Genomic DNA, 21760 nt, shown 5'->3' on the forward strand with positions numbered 1-21760 from the left:
ACAGGTGAGGGACCTGTGATTATCCCCCTCCTGTTGCTCTGCCTGGACCTGTAAAGACTTAATTACCTGCAAAGACTCGCATTCAAATTATCGTCTTGCATCTTTGACTTTGTCTATATACATGTTTCTGGAATCCACCTCTTCATTCACCTGAGGAAGGTGTTGTGCTCCGAAAGCTAGTGATTCGAAACAAACCTGTTGAACTTTAACCTGGTGTTGTAAGACTTCTTAACATGGTTCAAGGCACCCTGAGCAGAGAACATGCCCATCTCTGCCATTAGGGTGGTATTTAATGCATTGCAGCTCGGGCTCAATATGTAAATTTGAATTGTATCATATAAAGGCATTTCCGTTTACAGAGAGACTTATTCATGTGGCACAGTGGGTCTCTGCGGCTATAATTTCAATCCCTTGGGATTTGACTCATTTGAAGTTTACTAAATGTTATTTTCTTGCATACAACTTGCATTCGATGTAATAACTGGGGTCAGGAACATTTAACTGAAAATTTGATAAATTATATGCAGATATATAATTTTTATATGCTAATATCAGTCCCTTGCAGCAGAGACTTAGAAATTGTCACCAAACGACTAACATTTTTCCCCATCCTTCTGTACTGATGCTGTATTTATCTTTACTTGCATGATAGTTATTGGACTGTGGAACTAATTCACTTTGCCAAGTAGTTTTCAGGTCTTTTTAAATATGATGAGGTATTATAGAACAGTACAGCACAGAACAGGCCCTTTGGCCCTCGATGTTGTGCCGAGCTTTGTCCGAAACCAAGATCAAGCTATCCCACTGCCTGTCATTCTGGTGTGCTCCATGTGCCTATCCAATAACCGCTTGAAAGTTCCTAAAGTGTCCGACTCCACTATCACAGCAGGCTGTCCATTCCACACTCTAACCACTCTCCTGAGTAAAGAACCTACCTTGGACATCCGTCCTATATCTCCCACCCTGAACCTTATAGTTATGCCCCCTTGTAACAGCTACATCCATCGAGGAAATAGTCTCTGAACATCCACTCTATCTAATTCCCTCATCATCTTATAAACCTCTATTAAGTTGCCTCTCATCCTCCTTCGCTCCAATGAGAAAAGCCCTAGCTCCCTCAACCTTTCCTCATAAGACCTACCCTCCAATCCAGGCAGCGTCCTGGTAAATCTCCTTTGCACCCTTTCCAATGCTTCCATATCCTTCCTATAATGAGGTGACCAGAACTGCACACAATACTCCAAATGTGGCCTCACCAGGGTACTGTACAGTTGCAGCATAACCCCCGCGGCTCTTAAACTCAAGCCCCCTGTTAATAAACGCTAACACACTATAGGCCTTCTTCACGGCTCTATCCACTTGAGTGGCAACCTTCAGAGATCTGTGGACATGAACCTCAAGATCTCTCTGTTCCTCCACATTCCTCAGAACCCTACTGTTGACCCTGGAATCCGCATTCAAATTTGTCCTACGAAAATGGATCACCTCGCACTTATCATGGTTAAATTCCATCTGCCATTTTTCGGCCCAGCTCTGCATTCTATCAATGTCTCTTTGCAGCCTACAGCAGCCCTCCACATCATCCACCAATCTTGGTGTCATCAGCAAATTTACTGACCCACCCTTCAGCCCCCTCCTCCAAGTCATTTATAAAAATCACAAATAGCAGAGGACCCAGCACTGATCCCTGTGGTACACCGCTGGTAACTGGTCTCCAGTTTGAACATTTTCCATCCACCACCACCCTCTGTCTTCTATGTGATAGCCAGTTACTTGAAATGAAATGAAATGAAAATGAAAATCGCTTATTGTCACAAGTAGGCTTCAAATGAAGTTACTGTGAAAAGCCCCTAGTCACCACATTCCGGCGCCTGTTCGGGGAGGCTGGTACTTATCCAATTGGCCAAATTTCCCTCTATCCCACACCGCCTTACTTTCTTCATGAGCCGACCATGGGGAACCTTATCAAACGCCTTACTGAAATCCATGTATATGATATCAACTGCTTTACCTTCATCTACACACTTAGTTACCTCCTCAAAGAATTCAATCAAATTTGTGAGGCAAGACTTTTACCCTTCATGAATCCGTGTTGACTATCCCGGATTAAGCTGCATCTTTCCAAATGGTCATTAATCCTATCCCCCAGGACCCTTTCCATTAACTTACCGACCACCGAGTGCCATGGGGGGGAGCAATACAGCTAGGGGGGAACCTAGCTGGGGGGGGCGCGGGGGGGGAAAGAGACTGGGTTGCTGCTGCATTGGCCAAAGGGGAGCTGGAGTTCGGAGAGAGAGTTGGGGCGGGGTCCGCTGTCTGGGGGAATGGAGGGTGTGGGAGGCGCGGGCATGTGGCTGGCCTAGAAAGGGAGATGGCTAGTTGGCAGGGCGGGAAGCCCCCCTGATCCGACTGATATCTTGGAATGTGAGAGGCCGGAATGGGCCGGTCAACAGGGCCCGTGTGTTCGCGCACCTGAAGGGCCTGAAGACCGATGTGGTTATGCTCCAGGAGACGCATTTGAGGGTGGCAGATCAGGTTAGGCTGAGAAAGGGGTGGGTATGGCAGGTTTTCCACTCGGGGTTGGACGCGAATAATCGAGGGGTGGCGATCTTGGTAGGGAAGCGGGTGTCGTTTGAGGCGCTGAACATCATGGCAGATAATGGAGGTCGGTACGTGATGGTGAATGGTAAGCTGCAGGGGGTGCGGGTGGTACTAGTGAATGTATACGCCCCAAATTGGGATGATGCCGGATTCATGAGGCGCATGTTGGGTCGGATTCCGGACCTGGAGACAGGGAGTTTGATATTGGTGGGGGGGGGGGGGACTTCAACACGTTGTTGGACCCAGCATTGGACCGCTCCAGGTCTAGGATGGGTGAGAGGCCGGCGGCGGCCAAGGTGCTTAGGCAGTTTATGAACCAGATGGGGGGAGTGGACACATGGAGGTTTGCCAGGCCGGGGGCCAGCAATTTTCCTTTTTTTTCCATGTCCGTAAAGCCTACTCCCGGATAGATTTCTTCATTTATGAGCAGGGCACTAATCCCGAGAGTGGATGGCACTGAATATTCGGCGATAGCTATCTCAGATCATGCCCCACATTGGGTGGAGCTGGAGCTGGAGTTGGGGGAGGAGAGGGACCAGTGCCGCTGTGGCGCCTCGATGTGGGACTGTTGGCAGATGAGGTGAGCGGGCGGATCCGGGGGTGCATTGAAAGATATTTGGAGGCTAACGACAATGGGGAGGTGCAGGTGGGGGTGGTCTGGGAGGCGTTGAAGGCGGTGGTCAGGGGAGAGCTAATCTCCACTAAGGCCCCTAAGGAGAGGAGAGAAAGGGAGAGATTAAGGGTGGAGAGGAGGTAAGCAGAGGTCCCGAGGAGAGATTACTCCAGGAGCGACGAGGCCTCCAGGCCGAATTTGACCTGTTGACTACCAAGAAGGCAGAGGTGCAGTGGAGGAAAGTGCAAAGGGTGGTGTACGAATCTGGGGAGAAGGCGAGCCGGGTGTTGGCACATCAGCTTCGGAAGCGGGAGGCAGCGAGGGAGATTGGGGGAGTTAGGGATAGAGGGGGGAACACGGTGCGGAGTGCGGTGGGAATAAATGGGGTAGTCAGGAACATTTTTGAGGAGCAGTATAGGTCTGAACCCCTGACCGGGGGGGGGGGGGATGCGCGATTTTTGGATCGGCTGAGGTTCCCGAGGGTAGAGGAGGAGCAGGTGGTTGGGCTAGGGGCACCGATAGGGCTGGAGGAGTTGGTTAAGGGGTTGGGGAGCATGCAGGCAGGGAAGGCCCCAAGGCCGGATGGGTTTTCGGTGGAATTCTACCGGAAGTACATGGACCTGTTGGGCCCACTACTAGTGAGGATTTTCAATGAGGCGAGGGAGGGGGGTGGGGCCCTGCCCCCTACAATGTCCAGGGCGCTGATCTCGCTGATCCTGAAGCGGGACAAGGACCCATTACAGTGTGGGTCGTACAGGCCGATCTCTCTCCTCAACGTCGACGCGAAGTTGTTGGCGAAGGTGCTGGCTACCAGAATTGAGGACTGTGATTCACGAGGACCAGGCGGGATTTGTGAAGGGTAGGCAGTTGAATACCAATGTGCGGAGGAGGCTCCTCAACGTAATTATGATGCCTGCAGTGGAGGGGGAAAGCGGAGGTAGTGGCGGCTATGGACGTGGAGAAGGCCTTCGATAGGGTGGAGCAGGAGTATCTTTGGGAAGTGCTGAGGAGGTTTGGGTTCTGGGAGGGGTACATCAGTTGGGTTAGGCTACTTTATGAAGCCCCGGTGGTGAGTGTGGCCACGAACCGGCGGAGGTCGGAATACTTTCGGCTGTACCGGGGGACGAGGCAGGGGTGTCCCCTATCCCCCTTGTTCGCATTGGCAATTGAGCCTTTGGCCATGGCACTGAGGGAGTCCAGGAACTGGAGGGGACTGGTTCGGGGGGGGGAGAGGAACACCGGGTGTCGCTGTATGCCGGTGACCTGTTGTTGTATGTGGCGGACCCAGTGGAGGGGATGCCGGAAGTTTTGCGGATCCTCAGGGAGTTGGGGGACTTTTCCGGATATAAGCTTAATGTAGGGAAGAGTGAGCTCTTTGTGATACACCCAGGGGACCAGGGAAGGGAGATAGACAAGCTTCCGCAGAAGAAGGCGGAAAGGAGCTTTCGGTACCTGGGGATCCAGGTGGCTAGGAGTTGGGGGGCCCTGCACAAGCTCAATTTGACGCGGCTGGTGGAGCAGATGGAGGAGGAATTTAAAAGGTGGGATATGTTGCCAGTGTCGTTGGCGGGTAGGGTGCAGTCGGTGAAAATGACGGTCCTTCCGAGGTTCCTCTTTGTGTTCCAGTGCCTTCCCATCCTTATCCCTAAGGCCTTTTTTAAACGGATCAGCAGGAACATCATCAGATTCGTGTGGGCGAATAAGACCCCGAGGGTAAAAAGGGTGTTTCTGGAGCCTAGCAGGGACAGGAGGGCTAGCGTTGCCCAGTGTTGCCCAATCTATGTGGGTACTACTGGGCTGCCAATGTGGCGATGATCCGTAAGTGGGTAATTGAGGGGGAGGGGGCGGCGTGGAAGAGGCTGGAGATTGTGTCCTGTGTGGGCACGAGTCTGAGAGTGCTGGTAACGGCACAGCTGCCGCTCCCACTGACAAGGTACACTATGAGTCCGGTGGTGGCGGCGACTCTGAAAATTTGGGGGCAGTGGAGGCGCCACAGGGGTGAGGTAGAGGCCTTGGTTTGGTCCCCGATCCGAGAGAACCATCGGTTCGTCCCGGGGAGAATGGATGGGGGTTTTCTGAGCTGGCATCGGGCAGGAATTAAAAGAATGGGGGACCTGTTTATAGATGGGACGTTTGCGAGTCTTGGGACGCTGGAGGAAAATTTGGGCTACCCCCTGGAAACTCCTTCAGGTACATGCAGGTAAGGGCGTTCGTGAGACGGCAGGTGAGGGAATTTCCACTGCTTCCATCACGTACGATTCAAGATAGGGTGCTCTCGGGGGGGGGGGGGGGGCGGGGGGGGTTTGAGAAGGCAAGGTCTCGGTGGGCTATCAGGAGATGCAGGAAGAGGAGGAGACCTCGGTGGGGGAGCTAAAGGATAAATGAGAGCAGGAGATTGGGGAGGATATAGATGAGGGTCTGTGGGCTGATGCCCTGGGTTGGGTTAATTCTTCCTCCTCTTGCGCCAGGCTTAGCCTGATACAATTTAAGGTTCTTCACAGAGCTCATATGACTGGGGCGAGGATGAGTAGGGTTTTTGGGGTGGAGGACAGGTGTGTGAGGTGCTCGGGGACTCCAGCAAACCACGCCCATATGTTCTGGGCGTGTCCGGCGCTGGATGGGTTTTGGAGGGGCTTTGCGAGGACTGTGTCTAAGGTGGTGAACACACGGGTCAAGCCGAGCTGGCGGTTAGCATTATTTGGGGTATCGGACGAGCCGGGAGTGCAGGAGGCGAAAGAGGCCGGTATTCTGGCCTTTGCGTCCCTGGTAGCCCGGCGGAGGATTCTGTTACAGTGGAAGGATGCGAAGCCCCCAAGCGTAGAAGCCTGCATCAGCGACATGGCAAGGTTCATTAAATTGGAGAGGGTAAAGTTTGCCTTGCGAGGGTCTGTGCAAGGGTTCTTCAGGCGGTGGCAACCGTTCCTAGACTTTCCAGCGGAACGTTAGGAGGTGGTCAGCAGCAGCAACCCAGGGGGGGGTTTCGGGTATGTGTTTATTATTGTTTCATGGGGGGGTTTGTACATTGTACACTTACATCGCGAATTCCCCCAATGTTGATCTGTGTGTTTTATGCTTTTCTTTTTTCTGTAAGGGAGGGGGGTTTTGTTGAAAATTTGCTAAAATTGAATAAAAATATATTTTTTAAAAACTTACTGACCACCGAAGTAAGACTAACCGGCCTATAATTACTAGGGTCACTCCTTTTCCCTTTCTTGAACAGAGGAACAACATTCGCCACTCTCCAGTTCTCTGGCACTATCCCCGTGGACAGTGAAGACCCAAAGATCAAAGCCAAAGGCTCTGCAATCTCATCCCTTGCCTCCCAAAGAATCCTAGGATATATCCCATCTGGCCCAGGGGACTTGTCGAGCTTCAGGTTTTTCAAAATTGCAAATACATCTTCCCTCAGAACATCTACCTCCTCCAGCCTACCCGCCTGTATCACACTCTCATCCTCAAAAACATAGCCCCTCTCCTCGGTGAACACTGAAGAAAAGTATTCATTCAACGCCTCTTCTATCTCTTCTGACTCCATGCACAAGTTCCTACTACTGTCCTTGACCGGCCCTAACCTCACCCTGATCATTCTTTTATTTCTCACATAAGAGTAAAACGCCTTGGGGTTTTCCTTGATCCGTCCCGCCAAGACACTTCTCATGCCCCCTCCTAGCTCTCCTAAGCCCTTTTTATTAGCTCATTCCTTGCTACCTTGTAACCCTCAAGCGACCCAACTGAACCTGTTTTCTCATCCTTACATACGCTTCCTTTTTCCTCTTGACAAGACATTCAACCTCTTTTGTGAACCATGGTTCCCTCACATGGCCATTTCCTCCCTGCCTGAAGGGACATACCTATCAAGGACGCGCAGTATTTGTTCCTTGAACAAGCTCCACTTTTCATTTGTGCCTTTCCCTGACAGTTTCTGTTCCCATCTTATGCTCCCTATACTTGCCTAATCGCATCATAATTACCCCTCCCCCAATTATAAACCTTGCCCTGCCGTTTGGCCCCATCCCTCTCCATTGCAATAGTGAAAGACACCATTACATTTGATGAGGTATTATATGACCTAGAAACAGCGAAACATAGAAAATAAGAGCAGGAGGAGGCCATTTGGCTCTTCGAGCCTGCTGCATCATTCATTATGATCATGTCTGATCATCCAGCTCAGTATCCTGTTCCTGCTTTTCCACTATATTCTTGGGTCCCTTTATGCCCGAGAGCTATATCTAACTCCTTGAAAACATACAATATTTTGGTCTCCACTGCTTCCTATGGTAGCGAATTTCACAACCTTACCACTCCCTGGGTGAAGCCATTTCTCCTCATCTCCGTCCTAAATGGTTTACCTTCTATCCTTAGACCATGACCCCGGTTCTGGACACCTCCACCATATGGAACACCTTTATAGAATTTACAGTGCAGAAGGAGGCCATTCAGCCCATCGATTCTGCACCGGCTCTTGGAAAGAGCACCCTACCCAAGCCCACACCACCCTATCCCCATAACCCAGTAACCCCACTCAACCAACACTAAGGGCAATTTTGGACACTAAGGGCAATTTAGCATGGCCAATCCACCTAACCTGCACATCTTTGGACAGTGGGAGGAAACCGGAGCACCCGGATGAAACCCATGCATACAAGGGGAGAACATGCAGACTCCGCACAGACAGTGACCCAGCCGGGAATCGAACCTGGGACCCTGGAGCTATGAAGCAATTGTGCTAACCACTATGCTCCCGTGCTGACCCTTCTTGCATCTAACCTGTCTAACCCTGTTAGAATCCCCCCCCCCCCCACTCCTCATTTTTCTGAACTCAGCAAATATAATCATAACCGATTCAATCTCTCTATATTCTATTCTAAAATTTCTATAGGTATGTGAAGAGAACAAGATTGGTGAAGATAAATGTAGGTCTCCTACAGTTAGAAACAGGGAAATGTATAATGGGGAACAAAGAAATGACTGACCAACTAAATACATACTTTGACGAAAGAGAAAATGCTGGAAAATCTCAGCAGGTCTGGCAGCATCTGTAGGGAGAGAAAAGAGCTAAAGTTTTGAGTCCAATTACTCTTTGTCAAAGCTAACAGACAGAGAAAGTGGGAAATATTTATACTGTGTAGTGAGAATGAAAGATGAGTCATAGCCACAGAAACCCAGGGAAACCAGGTGCTAATGGCAACAGAAACCAAGGGGAAAGAGTGCTAATGGCAGTCCCCAGAGAGAACAAAAGGTGTGAAAGGCCAAACAGAAGGGAAACTAACATCAGAGGATGAACTGTAGATGTGGGGGGACGGGAAAGGGAAGCAAAGAGGAGAAAGGTTAAGGAAAGGTGGATAAGATTGGGGGGGGGGGGAATTAAATATATATTAAGAAAGAAATGGTAAAAGACAGATAAATTAAATGGGATGAAAACAAATGGTCGAGGTGGGGTAGAGCTGATCACCTGAAGTTGTTGAATTCAATGTTCAGGCCGGAAGGCTGTAGCGTGCCTAACCGGAAGATGAGATGTGAAAATGGCAAGCAACAGGAAGGTCACGGTCCTGAATGCGCACAGGCCGAAGATGCTCAAATGTGATGCTCACATGCTGTTCTTGGCCTGCTGTAATGTTCCAGTGAAGCTCAACGCAAACTGGAGGAACAACATCTCATCTTCCGGTTAGGCACGCTACAGCATTCCGGCCTGAACATCAAATTCAACAACTTCAGGTGATCAGCTCTACCCCACCTCGACCATTTGTTTTCATCCCATTTCATTTTAACTGTCTTTTACCATTTCTTTCTTTCTTAATAAATATTTAATTCCCCCACACCCCACCTTATCCACCTTTCCTTAACCTTTCTCCTCTTTGCTGCCCCTCCCCCACATTTACAGTTCATTCTCTGATGTTAGTTTCTCTGCTGTTTTACCTTTCACACCTTTTGTTCTCTCTGGAGACTGCCATTAACACTTTTTCCCTGTGGTTTCTGTGGCCATTAGCACACGGTTTCCCTGGGTTATGTGGCTATGACTCATCTTTCATTCTCACTCCACAGTATAAATATTTCCCATTTTCTCTGTCTGTTATCTTTGACAAAGAGTCATCGGACTCGAAATATTAGCTCTTTTCTCTCCCTACAGATGCTGCCTGACCTGCTGAGATTTTCCAGCATTTTCTCTTTCGTCAAAGTATGTATTTAGTTTGTATGTCTTTGTTCCCCATTATACATTTCCCTGTTTCTAACTGTAGGAGACCTACATTTATCTTCACCAATCTTGTTCTCTTCACATACCTATAGAAATTTTTCAGTCAGTTTTTATGTTCCCCGCAAGCTTACTCCTGTACTCTATTTGCCCCTTCTTAATCAATTGCTTGGTCCTCCTTTGCTGAATTCTAAATTGCCCCCAGTCCTCAAGTCTGTTGTTTTTCTTGGCCAATTTGTGTGCATCTTCCTTGGATCTAATACTGTTCCTAACTTACCTCGTAAGCCATAGTTTGGCCGCCTTTTCCGTTTTACTTCGCGCCAGACAGGAATAAACAATTGTTGCAGTTCATCCATGCACTCTTTGAATTTTTGCCATTGCATATCCACCATCCCCCTGTAAATAACATTTCCCAATCCACCATAGCCAACTTGCGGAGCTTCCTTTATCGTAATTCAGGACCCTAGTCGATCAACTACATCACTCTCATCTTGATTAAAAATTCTATCATACTATGGTCGGTCATCCCCAAGGGGTTTTGCAGAACTAGATTGCCAATTATTGCTTTTTAATTACATCATTACACGATACCCAGTCCAGGATGGCCTGTTATCTAGAATGTTGGAAAATCTCAGCAAGTCTGGCAGCATCTGTAGGGAGAGAAAAGAGCTAACGTTTCGAGTCCGATGACTCTTTGTCAAAGCTAACAGACAGAGAAAGTGGGAAATTTTCTCTTTCGTTTCAGATTCCAGCATCCGCAGTAATTTGGTTTTATTTTGGCCTGTTATCTAGTTGGTTCCTCAATGTATTGGTCCAGAAAATCATCCCGTATACACTTCAGGGATTCCTTCTCTACGGTAATGTGGCTAATTTGATTTACCCAATCTATATGCAGATTAAAGTCACCCATAATTACAGATGTACCTAACCAAAAAAGACTGGAATTGAAAATCTGTATTCCTAGCACATGTCAGAGAGTCTGCTGCTGCCAACATAGTAGTGTGTTTATCTCATTAAAACATGATGCTAATGCTCAGCAGCGCATCTCTTAACTCCAGTCCTTGAACTGAGATTATTGAACATAAAAGAAAATTAAAACATTCCAGTAGATAATTTTGTCATTCTTTTGAGGCTAAATTACCTACTCCTGCTCCTAGTTCTTCTGTTCTAAGAAAGAACTATTCTGTCTAATTCCAGCTCTTGGTCTGGAGGTCCTGTAGGTAACAGCACCTCCAGCACAAATCTAGTGTTCTTGGGTAAAGGCAGGAGATGGGGATGAGGAACGTATCAGCTATGATCGAATGGGGAAGAGAATTGGATGGGTCGAATGGCTTAATTCTGCACCGATGTCGGTCATTCTTAATTTAATATATTGCTGTGAAATGGTGTAAGAATATCTTCCATAACTAAACAATGAAAACTATTTTCTAATGAATTGCAGAATTAAGCTAGTTGAGAAATAAATTATGCCTGAGGAAACTTTAACAGCCTATTTATCGTAAGGATTGGATGCAAGCGAATGAATGATTTCTGCTGCAGATCATTTGGGTCATACCTTCTTAAAAAGTTATTGGTTCTTGATTTGCTTGAAGACACTCTGGCATATCAAAGGTGAAGGTATATGAGCTGAGGCCAAGTACCATCTGCCTTTGGTGGCCGTCGATCCATCTGATTCACCCTGTCATTGTCCATTGAGCCCCCACCTACCATTACCCTCAACCTTACCCTTCCATTCATCATTCTCAACCCTCCTGATGATAATCATGCTTGACCTATGACTCTTGACATTGACCTTCGCCTACATAGTTAACTTCCTCCCTCTGTCCCATAAGATTTCATGGGGCTGTTGCCTCCCTTCTTGCTTCCCTCAAGACAGCCATATCTTGTTCTCCTTTGACTGGCAACTTCCTACCTCCCTCGGTCAGCAATGCTCCATTCCCCATTTTGCCATTTGACTGCCACCACCCAATCTCAATCATCAATGTCTCCTCCAGTTGCTGAACAAAGATCTCCACAGAGGAAAAAGCAGCTCCTACTCACTCCAAATTCACCAGGAAGACTACCTCCCCTGCTGTAGGTCATTTTTAAACATTTGTGAACCTGAAGGCATGTGCTGCTGCTTTGTTGATTACTAAATTGTAAAGATACAGTTAAAGTTCGCAATGTTGCCTTATAATTAGCAGGCATGACATGCAAATGTAAAAAGGTTCCCAATGCTTGCCGGGAGTACACCCGGTGCACATGGGAGAAGAATGAAAACTCCTTCGCCCTCGGCCTCCCTACCCCCCCCCCCCCCCCCCCCCCCTCAGCTCTCTCACCACTGCCGACACCCTCGACGGTCCAGGCTCCGATCTATGACTGTATTAAAATCCCACCCCCCCATAATCAATGACTCATTCGTAGATGACCGAGGGTAGCAGTGGAAGGGTGCTTTTCTGAATGGACGGTTGTGACTAGTGGTGTTCCACAGGGATCGTTGGGACCTTTTGCTGTTTTGTAGTGTATATAAATGATTTGGAGGAAAATGTAACTGGTCTGATTAGTAAGTTTGCGAATGACAAAGGTTGGTGGAATTGCAGATAGTGATGAGGACTGTCAGAGGATATAGCAGGATATAGATCGGTTGGAGACTTGGGCAGAGAGATTGCTGATTGAGTTTAATCTAGACAAATGTGAGGTAATGCATTTTGGAAGGTGGGAAATATACAATAAATGGCCGAACCCTAAGGATTTTGACAGGCAGAGGGATCTGGGTGTACAGGTTCACAGGTCACTGTGGAGAAGGTAGTCAAGAGGCATACGCCATGCTTGCCTTGATCGGCTGGGGCATTTGAGTATACAAATTGGCAAGTCATGTTGCAGCTGTATAGAACCTTAGTTAGGCCACACTACCAGAAGGATGTGGGGGTACAGAAGCGGTTTACCAGGGTGTTGCCTGGTATGGAGGGCATTAGCTATAAGGAGACGTTGGATAAACTTGATTTGTTCTCACTGGAATGACGGAGGTTGAGGGGCAATCTGATCAAAGTCTACAAAATTGAGGGAAATGGACAGAGTGGGTAGTCAGAAACCTTTTCTTAGCGTAGAAGAGTCAATTACTAGGGGCTATAGGTTTAAGGTGCGAGGGGCAAAGTTTAGAGGAGATGTACGAGGGAAGTATTTTTACATCGAGTGTAGTGGTTGACCTGGAATTCGCTGCCGGAGGAGGTGGTGGAAGCAGGTACGATAGTGACGTTTAAGGGAGTCTTGACAAAAATATGAATAGAGGGAAACGGACCCCGGAAGTGTAGAAGGTTTTGGGTTAGACGGGCGGCATGGTCGACGCGTGTTTGAAGGGCCACTGCCCTTTCTGTGTTTCCCCATTATTATCTCTGTGGTTTCATCTTCCAAGGGACCAACATTCACACTCGTGAATCTCTTCTCTCTTATGTACCTATCGAAGCTTTTGCTATCCTTTTTTGATATTTTGCGCTAGCTTTCTTTCATAATTTTCTTTAACTCTTTTTATTACTTTTTTAATAACCCTTTAAATTTCCCAATCTTCCAGCCTGCCACTGGCCTTTGCAACATGGTATACCTTAGATTTGTCTTTATCTTGTCCTCAACCTCTTTGCTTATTCGTGGATCGTTTTTACTCCCTTACCATCTTTCTTCCTCTCTGAAACATATTTTAGTTTTGAGGAATTGAAAATCTCCTTAAACAACTGTCACTGCTCATCAACTGTCCTACCTTTTAGCCTTCCTGTCCATTCTACTCGTGCCACATCTGACCTCCACTGTAATTACCTGTTTAATTTCAGAGCGCAAGTGTGGGGACTTCACTTTCTTGCCCCCAAACTGAATTTTTAATTCTATCATACTATTCCCGATTCTCCAGAGGATCCTTAACTATGAGATCATCAATTAATCCCTCCTAATTACACAATACCAAATCCAGAGTAACCTGCTCCCTGGTTGGTTCCACAACATATTGTTCCAAGAAACGACCTCTAATACATTCAATTAACTCTCCCTCCCCTCACGGTTACCCTTGCTAATTTGATTAATCCAGTCTGTGTGCATATTAAAATCACCCATGATTACAAGCCCCCAGTATTTCCTGGTTTGTACTGTGCTCCACTGCGGAACTACTGTTTGGAAACCTGTAGATTACTCCTTCCAGGGATTTCTTCCCGTTGCTATTTCTTATTTCTACCCAGACTGATTCCACATCTTGATCCCCAAGGGCTGGTTTAGCTCAGTGGGCTAGACAGCTGGTTTGTAATGCATAACGAGGATAGCAGGGTGGGTTCAATTCCCGTACCAGCTTACCCGAACGGGCGGCGGAATGTGGCGACTAGTGGATTTTCACAGTAACGTCAAACTTGTGACAATAAAAGATGATTATTATTATTAATGGTTATATCATTTCTCATTTCAGCACTGATCCCTTTCTTCACAATCAAATCCACACCCACCTCATTTTCCTTTCAGTCTATCTTTCCGAAATGCTGATTACCTTTGGATATTCAATTCCCACACCTGGTCTCCTTGAAACCTTATGTCTCGGTCGTCGCCACCAAATCATACCTTTTTGTCTCTATTTGCTCCATAACTCATTAATTTTGTTCCGAATACTTTGTGCATTTAGATACAAAGCTTTAAAATTTGTTCTATTGTCAAATTTCCCTGCTCTTTATAATTCCTTATTGCAAAACAGACATTCACATATTATGTCCCTCACCTTTATATTCTGTTAACCATCCGCCACATCGCTAATCTGCACTACTACCAGATAGCGATGATGAGTTCAAGACTGGACAAAACCATCTTTGAAGGGCCGGGAGGAGCTTGGGGAGATAAACGAATCCAAAGGTGTGCAGGTTAAGTGGATTGGCCATGATAAATTGCCCTTTAATGCACAAAATGGTTGGGTGGGCTTACTGGGTTACGGGGATAGGGTGGAAGAGTGGGCTCAGGTAGGGTGCTCTTTCCAAGGGCTGGTACAGACTTGATGGGCCAAATGGCCTCTTTTTGCACTGTAAATTCTATGATTCTATGAATCCTGTTCAAACGTATGTGTGCAGAAGGATTTTGAGAACAATTGGGAGACGACAGAGACAGGCTTTCAGGCAAGGCCTGAAAGAGCCATACCATATTGTAAGGGGAAGAGACGGGCGGTTCTGCGGACGTAATCGAGACTCCAGGATGGTAAGTTGCCTCCCTGGTGCAAGGGTCAAGGATGTCTCTGAGCGGCTGCAGGACAATCTGGGGGGGGAGGGTGAACAGCCAGCTGTCGTGGTGCACATAGGCACCAACAATATAGGTAAAAAACGGGACGAGGTCCTACAAGCTGAATTTAGGGAGCTAGGAGTTAAACTAAAAAGTAGGACCTCAAAGGTAGTAATCTCAGGATTGCCACCAGTGCCACGAGCTAGTCAGGGTAGGAATGTCAGGATAGATAGGATGAATGTGTGGCTCGAGAGTTGGTGCAAGAGGGAGGGATTCAAATTCCTGGGACATTGGAACTGGTTCTGGGGGAGGTGCGACCAGTACAAACCAGACGGTCTGCACCTGAGCAGGACTGGAACCGATGTGTTTGCTAGAGCTGTTGGGGAGAGTTTAAACTAATGTGGCAGGGGGCTGGGAACCGATGCAGGAAGTTGGAAGGTAGTAAAACGGGGACAGAAATAAAAGGCAGTAAGGGGGAAAGTGTAAGGCAGAGAAGCCATAGTCAAAAATCATAAAGGGCGACAGTACAAGGTACAGTGACTGAGGGGAGCTCAGTGAATAGGACCAGGAATATTAAAAGAAATAAAACTTGAAGTGAAAACAGTAATGGTAAGCGACGCGGCAGGTTGTTACATGAAGATATGGGTTCAATGACTAGGAAAATTAGGAGAAAGGTTAAGAGGAAATATAACTTAGGAGAGGTTACTGATCGAGGTGTTAAGATTCAGAACAGAGGTAAAAAAAGCCAACATAAGTGTACTTTACCTGAATGCTCGTAGTATTCGGAATAAGGTAAATGAGTTGCTGGCGCAAATCATCGTGAATGACTATGATTTAGTGGCCATTACTGAAACATGGTTAAAGGATGGTCACGACTGGGAGTTAAATATCCGAGGGTATCAAACTTTTCGGAAGGACAGAGTGGATGGTAAGGGAGGTGGTGTAGCTCTGTTATTTAAGGATGATATCCGGGCAACAGTAAGGGATGACATTGGTGCTATGGAGGATAAGGTTGAATCCATTTGGGTGGAAATCAGGAATAGTAAGGCGAAAAAGTCACTGATAGGAGTAATCTATAGGCCACCAAATAGTAACATTATGGTGGGGCAGGCAATAAACAAAGAAATAACAGATGCATGTAGAAATGGTACAGCAGTTATCATGGGGGATTTTAATCTACATGTCGATTGGTGAAACCAGGTTGGTCAAGGCAGCCTTGAGGAGCAGTTTATAGAATGTATCCGCGATAGTTTCCTAGAGCAGTATGTAATGGAACCTACAAGGGAACAAGCGGTCCTAGATCTGGTCCTGTGTAATGAGACAGGATTGATTCAGCATCTCATAGTTAGGGATCCTCTCGGAAGGAGCAATCACAATATGGTGGAATTTAAAATACAGATGGAGGGTGAGAAGGTAAAATCAAGCACGAGTGTTTTGTGTTTAAACAAAGGAGATTACAATGGGATGAGAGAAGAACTAGCTAAGGTAGACTGGGAGCAAAGACTTTATGGTGAAACAGTTGAGGAACAGTGGAGAACCTTCCAAGTGATTTTTCACAGTGCTCAGCAAAGGTTTATACCAACAAAAAAGGTCGGTAAAAAGAGGGAAAATCGACTGTGGATATCTAAGGAAATAAGGGAGAGTATCAAATTGAAGGAAAAAACATACAAAGTAGCAAAGATCAGTGGGAGACTAGAGGACTGGGAAATCTTTAGGGGGCAACAGGAAGCTACTAAAAAAGCTATAAAGAAGAGTTAAGATAGATTATGAGAGTAAACTTGCTCAGAATATAAAAACAGATAGTAAAAGTTTCTACAAATACATAAAACAAAAAAGAGTGGCTAAGGTAAATATTGGTCCTTTAGAGGATGAGAGGGGAGATTTAATAATGAGAGATGAGGAAATGGCTGAGGAACTGAACAGGTTTTTTGGGTTGGTCTTCACAGTGGAAGACACAAATAACATGTCAGTGACTGATGGAAACAGGTGAGGACCTTGAGAGGATTGTTATCACCAAGGAGGTAGTGATGGGCAAGCTAATGGGGCTAAAGGTAGACCAGTCTCCTGGACCTGATGGAATGCATCCCAGAGTGATAAAAGAGATGGCTAGGGAAATTGCAAATGCACTACTGATAATTTACCAAAATTCACTAGACTCTGGGGTGGTCCCGGCGGATTGGAAATTAGCAAACGTGACACCACTGTTTAAAAAAGGAGGTAGGCAGAAAGCGGGTAATTTTAGGCCAGTGAGCTTAACTTCGGTAGTAGGGAAGATGCTGGAATCTATCATCAAGGAAGAAATAGCGAGGCATCTGGATGGAAATTGTCCCATTGGGCAGACGCAGCATGGGTTCATAAAGGGCAGGTCATGCCTAACTAATTTAGTGGAATTTTTTGAGGACATTACCAGTGCGGTAGATAACGGGGAGCCAATGGATGTGGTATATCTGGATTTCCAGAAAGCCTTTGACAAAGTGCCACACAAAAGGTTGCTGCATAAGATAAAGATGCATGGCATTAAGGGGAAAGTAGTAACATGGATAGAGGATTGGTTAATTAATAGAAAGCAAAGAGTGGGGATTAATGGGTGTTTCTCTGGTTGGCAATCAGTAGCTAGTGGTGTCCCTCAGGGATCAGTGTTGGGCCCACAACTGTTCACAATTTACATAGATGATTTGGAGTTGGGGACCAAGGGCAATGTGTCCAAGTTTGCAGACGACACTAAGATAAGTGATAAAGCAAAAAGTGCAGAGGATACTGGAAGTCTGCAGAGGGATTTGGATAGGCTAAGTGAATGGGCTAGGGTCTGGCAGATGGAATACAATGTTGACAAATGTGAGGTTATCCATTTTGGTAGGAATAACAGCAAAAGGGATTATTATTTAAATCATAAAATATTAAAACATGCTGCTGTGCTGAGAGACCTGGGTGTGCTAGTGCATGAGTCGCAAAAAGTTGGTTTACAGGTGCAACAGGTGATTAAGAAGGCAAATGGAATTTTGTCCTTCATTGCTAGAGGGATGGAGTTTAAGACTAGGGAGGTTCTGCTGCAATTGTATAAGGTGTTAGTGAGGCCACACCTGGAGTATTGTGTTCAGTTTTGGTCTCCTTACTTGAGAAAGGACGCACTGGCACTGGAGGGTGTGCAGAGGAGATTCACTAGGTTAATCCCAGAGCTGAAGGGGTTGGATTACGAGGAGAGGTTGAGTAGACTGGGACTGTACTCATTGGAATTTAGAAGGATGAGGGGGGATCTTATAGAAACATATAAAATTATGAAGGGAGTAGATAGGATAGATGCGGGCAGGTTGTTTCCACTGGCGGGTGAAAGCAGAACTAGGGGGCATAGCCTCAAAATAAGGGGAGGTAGATTTAGGACTGAGTTTAGGAGAAACTTCTTCACCCGAAGGGTTGTGAATCTGTGGAATTCCTTGCCCAGTGAAGCAGTAGAGGCTCCTTCATTAAATGTTTTTAAGATAAAGATTGGTCGTTTTTTGAAGAATAAAGGGATTAAGGGTTATGGTGTTCGGGCCGGAAAGTGGAGCTGAGTCCACAAAAGATCAGCTATGATCTCATTGAATGGTGGAGCAGGCTCGAGGGGCGAGATGGCCTACTCCTGCTCCTAGTTCTTATATGTTACGTAATGCAAGTATCATTTTTGCCTGCCTGTGTAAATGGAGTTGAGAGCTGTATGTTCATTTTACATGCTGTTTAATGGGAAATCGTGTGTTAGAGTTAAGAAATACATGTAAGCTGTTCTTGTTAAGTTCGAAGTTTAAATATTGTTTTCCTTTTGTTTGTTTGTAAAAATAATCAAGCCCTATTTCTCAAGTGATTACTCCTGGGGGGAAGCAGTCTTTCTGCATGGTCTTAAAAATAAAAATAAAACATTGCGGTTCTGGTCCAGTCTTGGGATGAAGTGAAAGTGAAAATCGCTTATTGTCACAAGTAGGCTTCAAATGAAGTTACTGTGAAAAGCCCCTAGTCGCCACATTCCAGCGACTGTTCAGAGAGGCTGTTACAGGAATTGAACCGTGCTGCTGGCCTGCCTTGGTCTGCTATCAAAGCCAGCGATTGTGGTCTGGCATCCGGAACAGAAGGACAAATGGAATTTTGGCATTCATTACTAACGGAATAGAGTATAAAATTAGGGAAGTGCAGAGACTGCATTCGGAGGAGTACTGCGTACAGTTTTGGTCTCCTTACTTGAGATAGATGTAAATGCATTTGAGGTGGTTTGGAGAATGTTCACTAGATTGATTCCTGGGGTGAAGAACTTGCCTTATGAAGAGAGATTGAGCAGTTTAGGCCTTTACTCACTGGAGTTTAGAAGAACAAGAGGAGATCTAATTGAGATATATGTGATGCTGAAGGGGATTGACAGGGTAGACTTGGAATGTCTGGACATTCTAGAACAAGAGGCCATAGTTTTAGGTTAAGGGGTGGCAGATTTAAAAGAGAAATGAGGAATTATTTCACTAGAAGGGTCATGAATTTGTTCAATTCTCTACCCCAGAACACTAAACAAATTTAAGGAGGGGATAAGTTTTTAATTAGTGGCTGGATGAAGGGTTATGGAGAGCAGGCAGGAAGGTGGAGATGAGGCAGGGATTATAGCAGCCATGATTGTATTGCATGCGGAGCAGGCTCGAGGGACTGAATTGCCTACTCCTGCTCCTAGTTCTTGGGCTGGATTCTCCAAAAATGGGGCTATGTCCCCACGCAGGCGTTGCACTCCCAAGTTTCCTAGGAAAAAAACAACCCGATTCACTTAACTTCAGGGGGCCAGCAGCGACCCAGAGTGCTTCTCGCAGCTTTGGCTGCGGATACGGGGCCCCCCCAATTCCGGTTCTGCGTCCGCGCATGCGCACGATGTCAGCCTCCAGCGGCCGTGCTGAGCGCTATGGCGGGCTCGGACCGCGGACCAACAAACTAGGCCCCCCCGATCGGCCGCGCACTGAGGATCCTTCCAGCCCGATCGCTGCCGCGGCCGCCCACTGAGTCCGCAGCCGCCATGTGAGAGTCTTGGTCGACCATACCATATTAGTTCCATGCCGTCGGGAACTCGGCCGGTCGGGAGCGGAGTATCGCTGGGTGGGCCTCTGGCAATGGCCTCCCAGTCGCACGCCGCTATTCGCAGATATTCAGGAGCCGGAGCGGCGCCAGGCCCAATTCTGTCAGGATCTTTGATTCTCCGCCTATGCGCAAAACGCGATTTCGGCAAGGCGCCATTCCCTTATGTTTTAAGGATGTTGCATTCTGGGTTATGAAGAATGGGAGGGATGGTGGAGTTGATGTTAGGATGGGATCAGCCATGATCATATTGAGGGCTATTGCCGAGTCCCGCTCCTAGGTCATGTGTTCTAGAGAGGAGGAGATGCTCTGGCTGATTTCGCATTCCAGCTCTTGGTCCATTGTAGATAGCAGGTGAGGAATATATCAGCCATGATAGAATGGCGGAGAAGACCTGATGGGCCGAATGGCATGATTCTGCTCCTATATCTTGTGAATACCTTGCAAGTGTTACATAATTCGTTGTTCATGTAATTTAACAGTGGGAATTATTGATGTTGGGATGTGAATGAAAATCAATGTGTTTGTTCTGGTAAAATGAAACTGTTTACAAAGCGACCACTGTTATACAATATTAATTTTTATTATTTATATTTATTTATATTGGTATTGCAGCAATTAATATGCAAAAATATTGGCCTTGGAGGCACAAATGCTGTTTGGGTATTTAGCCAGATTATACATGCTGCAAATTCAAAGTCTAAATTTTGAAAAGAATTGCATATGTAACTACAAATCAGGATGTGTCTAATATTGTATGTATTCTATCCTAGTGGCAGTGGTGAAGATTCCTTGGATAGTTTATTCTCTCGGTTACCATTAACTCCATCTCTTTCTCCACGGAAAAGAACAACAAGCCAAAGTAAATCTGAGCCACCACTTCTGAGGACTAGTAAGCGCACTATCTACACGGCAGGGCGACCTCCCTGGTATAATGAGTCAGGAACTCCATTTAAAGAAGCCTTTGTCATTGGTAGGTGATGCTCTGGTTTTACACTGTACCAATGAAAAATAGAATAAAACATAGTTTAAAACTTGGCTGAGGTAATGCTGTGGACCATAGAATAGCAGTAGGGAACAAATTAAAAAGCAGACCCTCAAAGTTAATGATATCTGGGTTATTACCTGATCGACAAACAAATTGGCATAAGGTAAGAAAGATTAGAGAGATGAGGGCGCGGTTCAAAGTCTGATGTGGGAGAAATGGGTTTTGATTCATGGAGCACTGATACCAGCATTGGGGAAAATGGGAGCTGTGACGTTGGGATGATCTTCTGCTGAACCATACTGGGATCAGTGTTTTTGTGAGTTGCATAACTATGGTGGTAGAGAGGGTTTTAAACTAAATAATGTGGGAAGGGATCATACGCGATGAAGTATAGTAAATTAGAGAGAAACAACATGGTAATAGAGCAGAGTAATGATTTTGGTAAGGATAACCAGAGCCTTGCAGGAAGGAACAACAGTACAAAACAGAGAACCGGCAGATAAGGCCAGAGCGTGCAAAAATGGTAAGAAGATAGTTAAAGGCTCTGAATCTGAACACCTGCAGCATTTGACAAATTGTTCACACAGAAATGAATACTTATGACCAGATAGCCATTATGGAGATCAAAGAGAAAATGCTGTAAAATCTCAGCCGGTCTGGCAGCATCTGTAGGGAGAGAAAACAGATAATGTGTCCAGATGACCCTTTTGTCAAACCTAGCTTTGACAAAGCTAGCTGGCAGCGTTTCTACAAGTACGTAAATAGGAAAAGTGTAGTTAAAGCGAGTGTTGATCCCCTGGAGTATGTATCTGGGGAATTGATAATAAAAAACAAAGAACAACAGGTATTTTGTGTCTGTATTCACAGTAGAAGACTTAGAAAATTTCCCAAAGATACTTGAAAATGAAGAGATGAACGGGTGGGAGGAAATACAAATAATCACTGCCACTAGAGAAAAGCTGCTGCGGAAACAATTAGGCTGGGGAGACAATTAGACCTAAAGGCTATAAAGTCCCCAGGAGAAAATGAACAGCATCCTAGGGTCTTAAAAGAAGCGGCTGCGGTAATAGAACTTGCATCAATT

General features: G+C 46.2%; 1 protein-coding gene across 4 annotated transcripts in view; it reads left to right on the top strand.

Annotated features, from left to right (window-relative positions):
* The window catches only part of LOC140410645 (uridine-cytidine kinase-like 1), a 170239-nt gene that overhangs the window by 3298 nt on the left and 145181 nt on the right, over positions 1-21760 (top strand). For all 4 annotated transcript variants that reach the window (XM_072499009.1, XM_072499008.1, XM_072499011.1 and 1 more), the window contains exon 2: positions 20462-20661. In XM_072499009.1, coding sequence (XP_072355110.1) covers positions 20462-20661 — 200 coding nt within the window. The remainder of the gene's footprint in view (positions 1-20461; positions 20662-21760) is intronic.

The sequence above is a fragment of the Scyliorhinus torazame genome, chromosome 4, assembly GCF_047496885.1.
Source record: "Scyliorhinus torazame isolate Kashiwa2021f chromosome 4, sScyTor2.1, whole genome shotgun sequence".
Taxonomy (NCBI): Eukaryota; Metazoa; Chordata; class Chondrichthyes; order Carcharhiniformes; family Scyliorhinidae; genus Scyliorhinus; species Scyliorhinus torazame.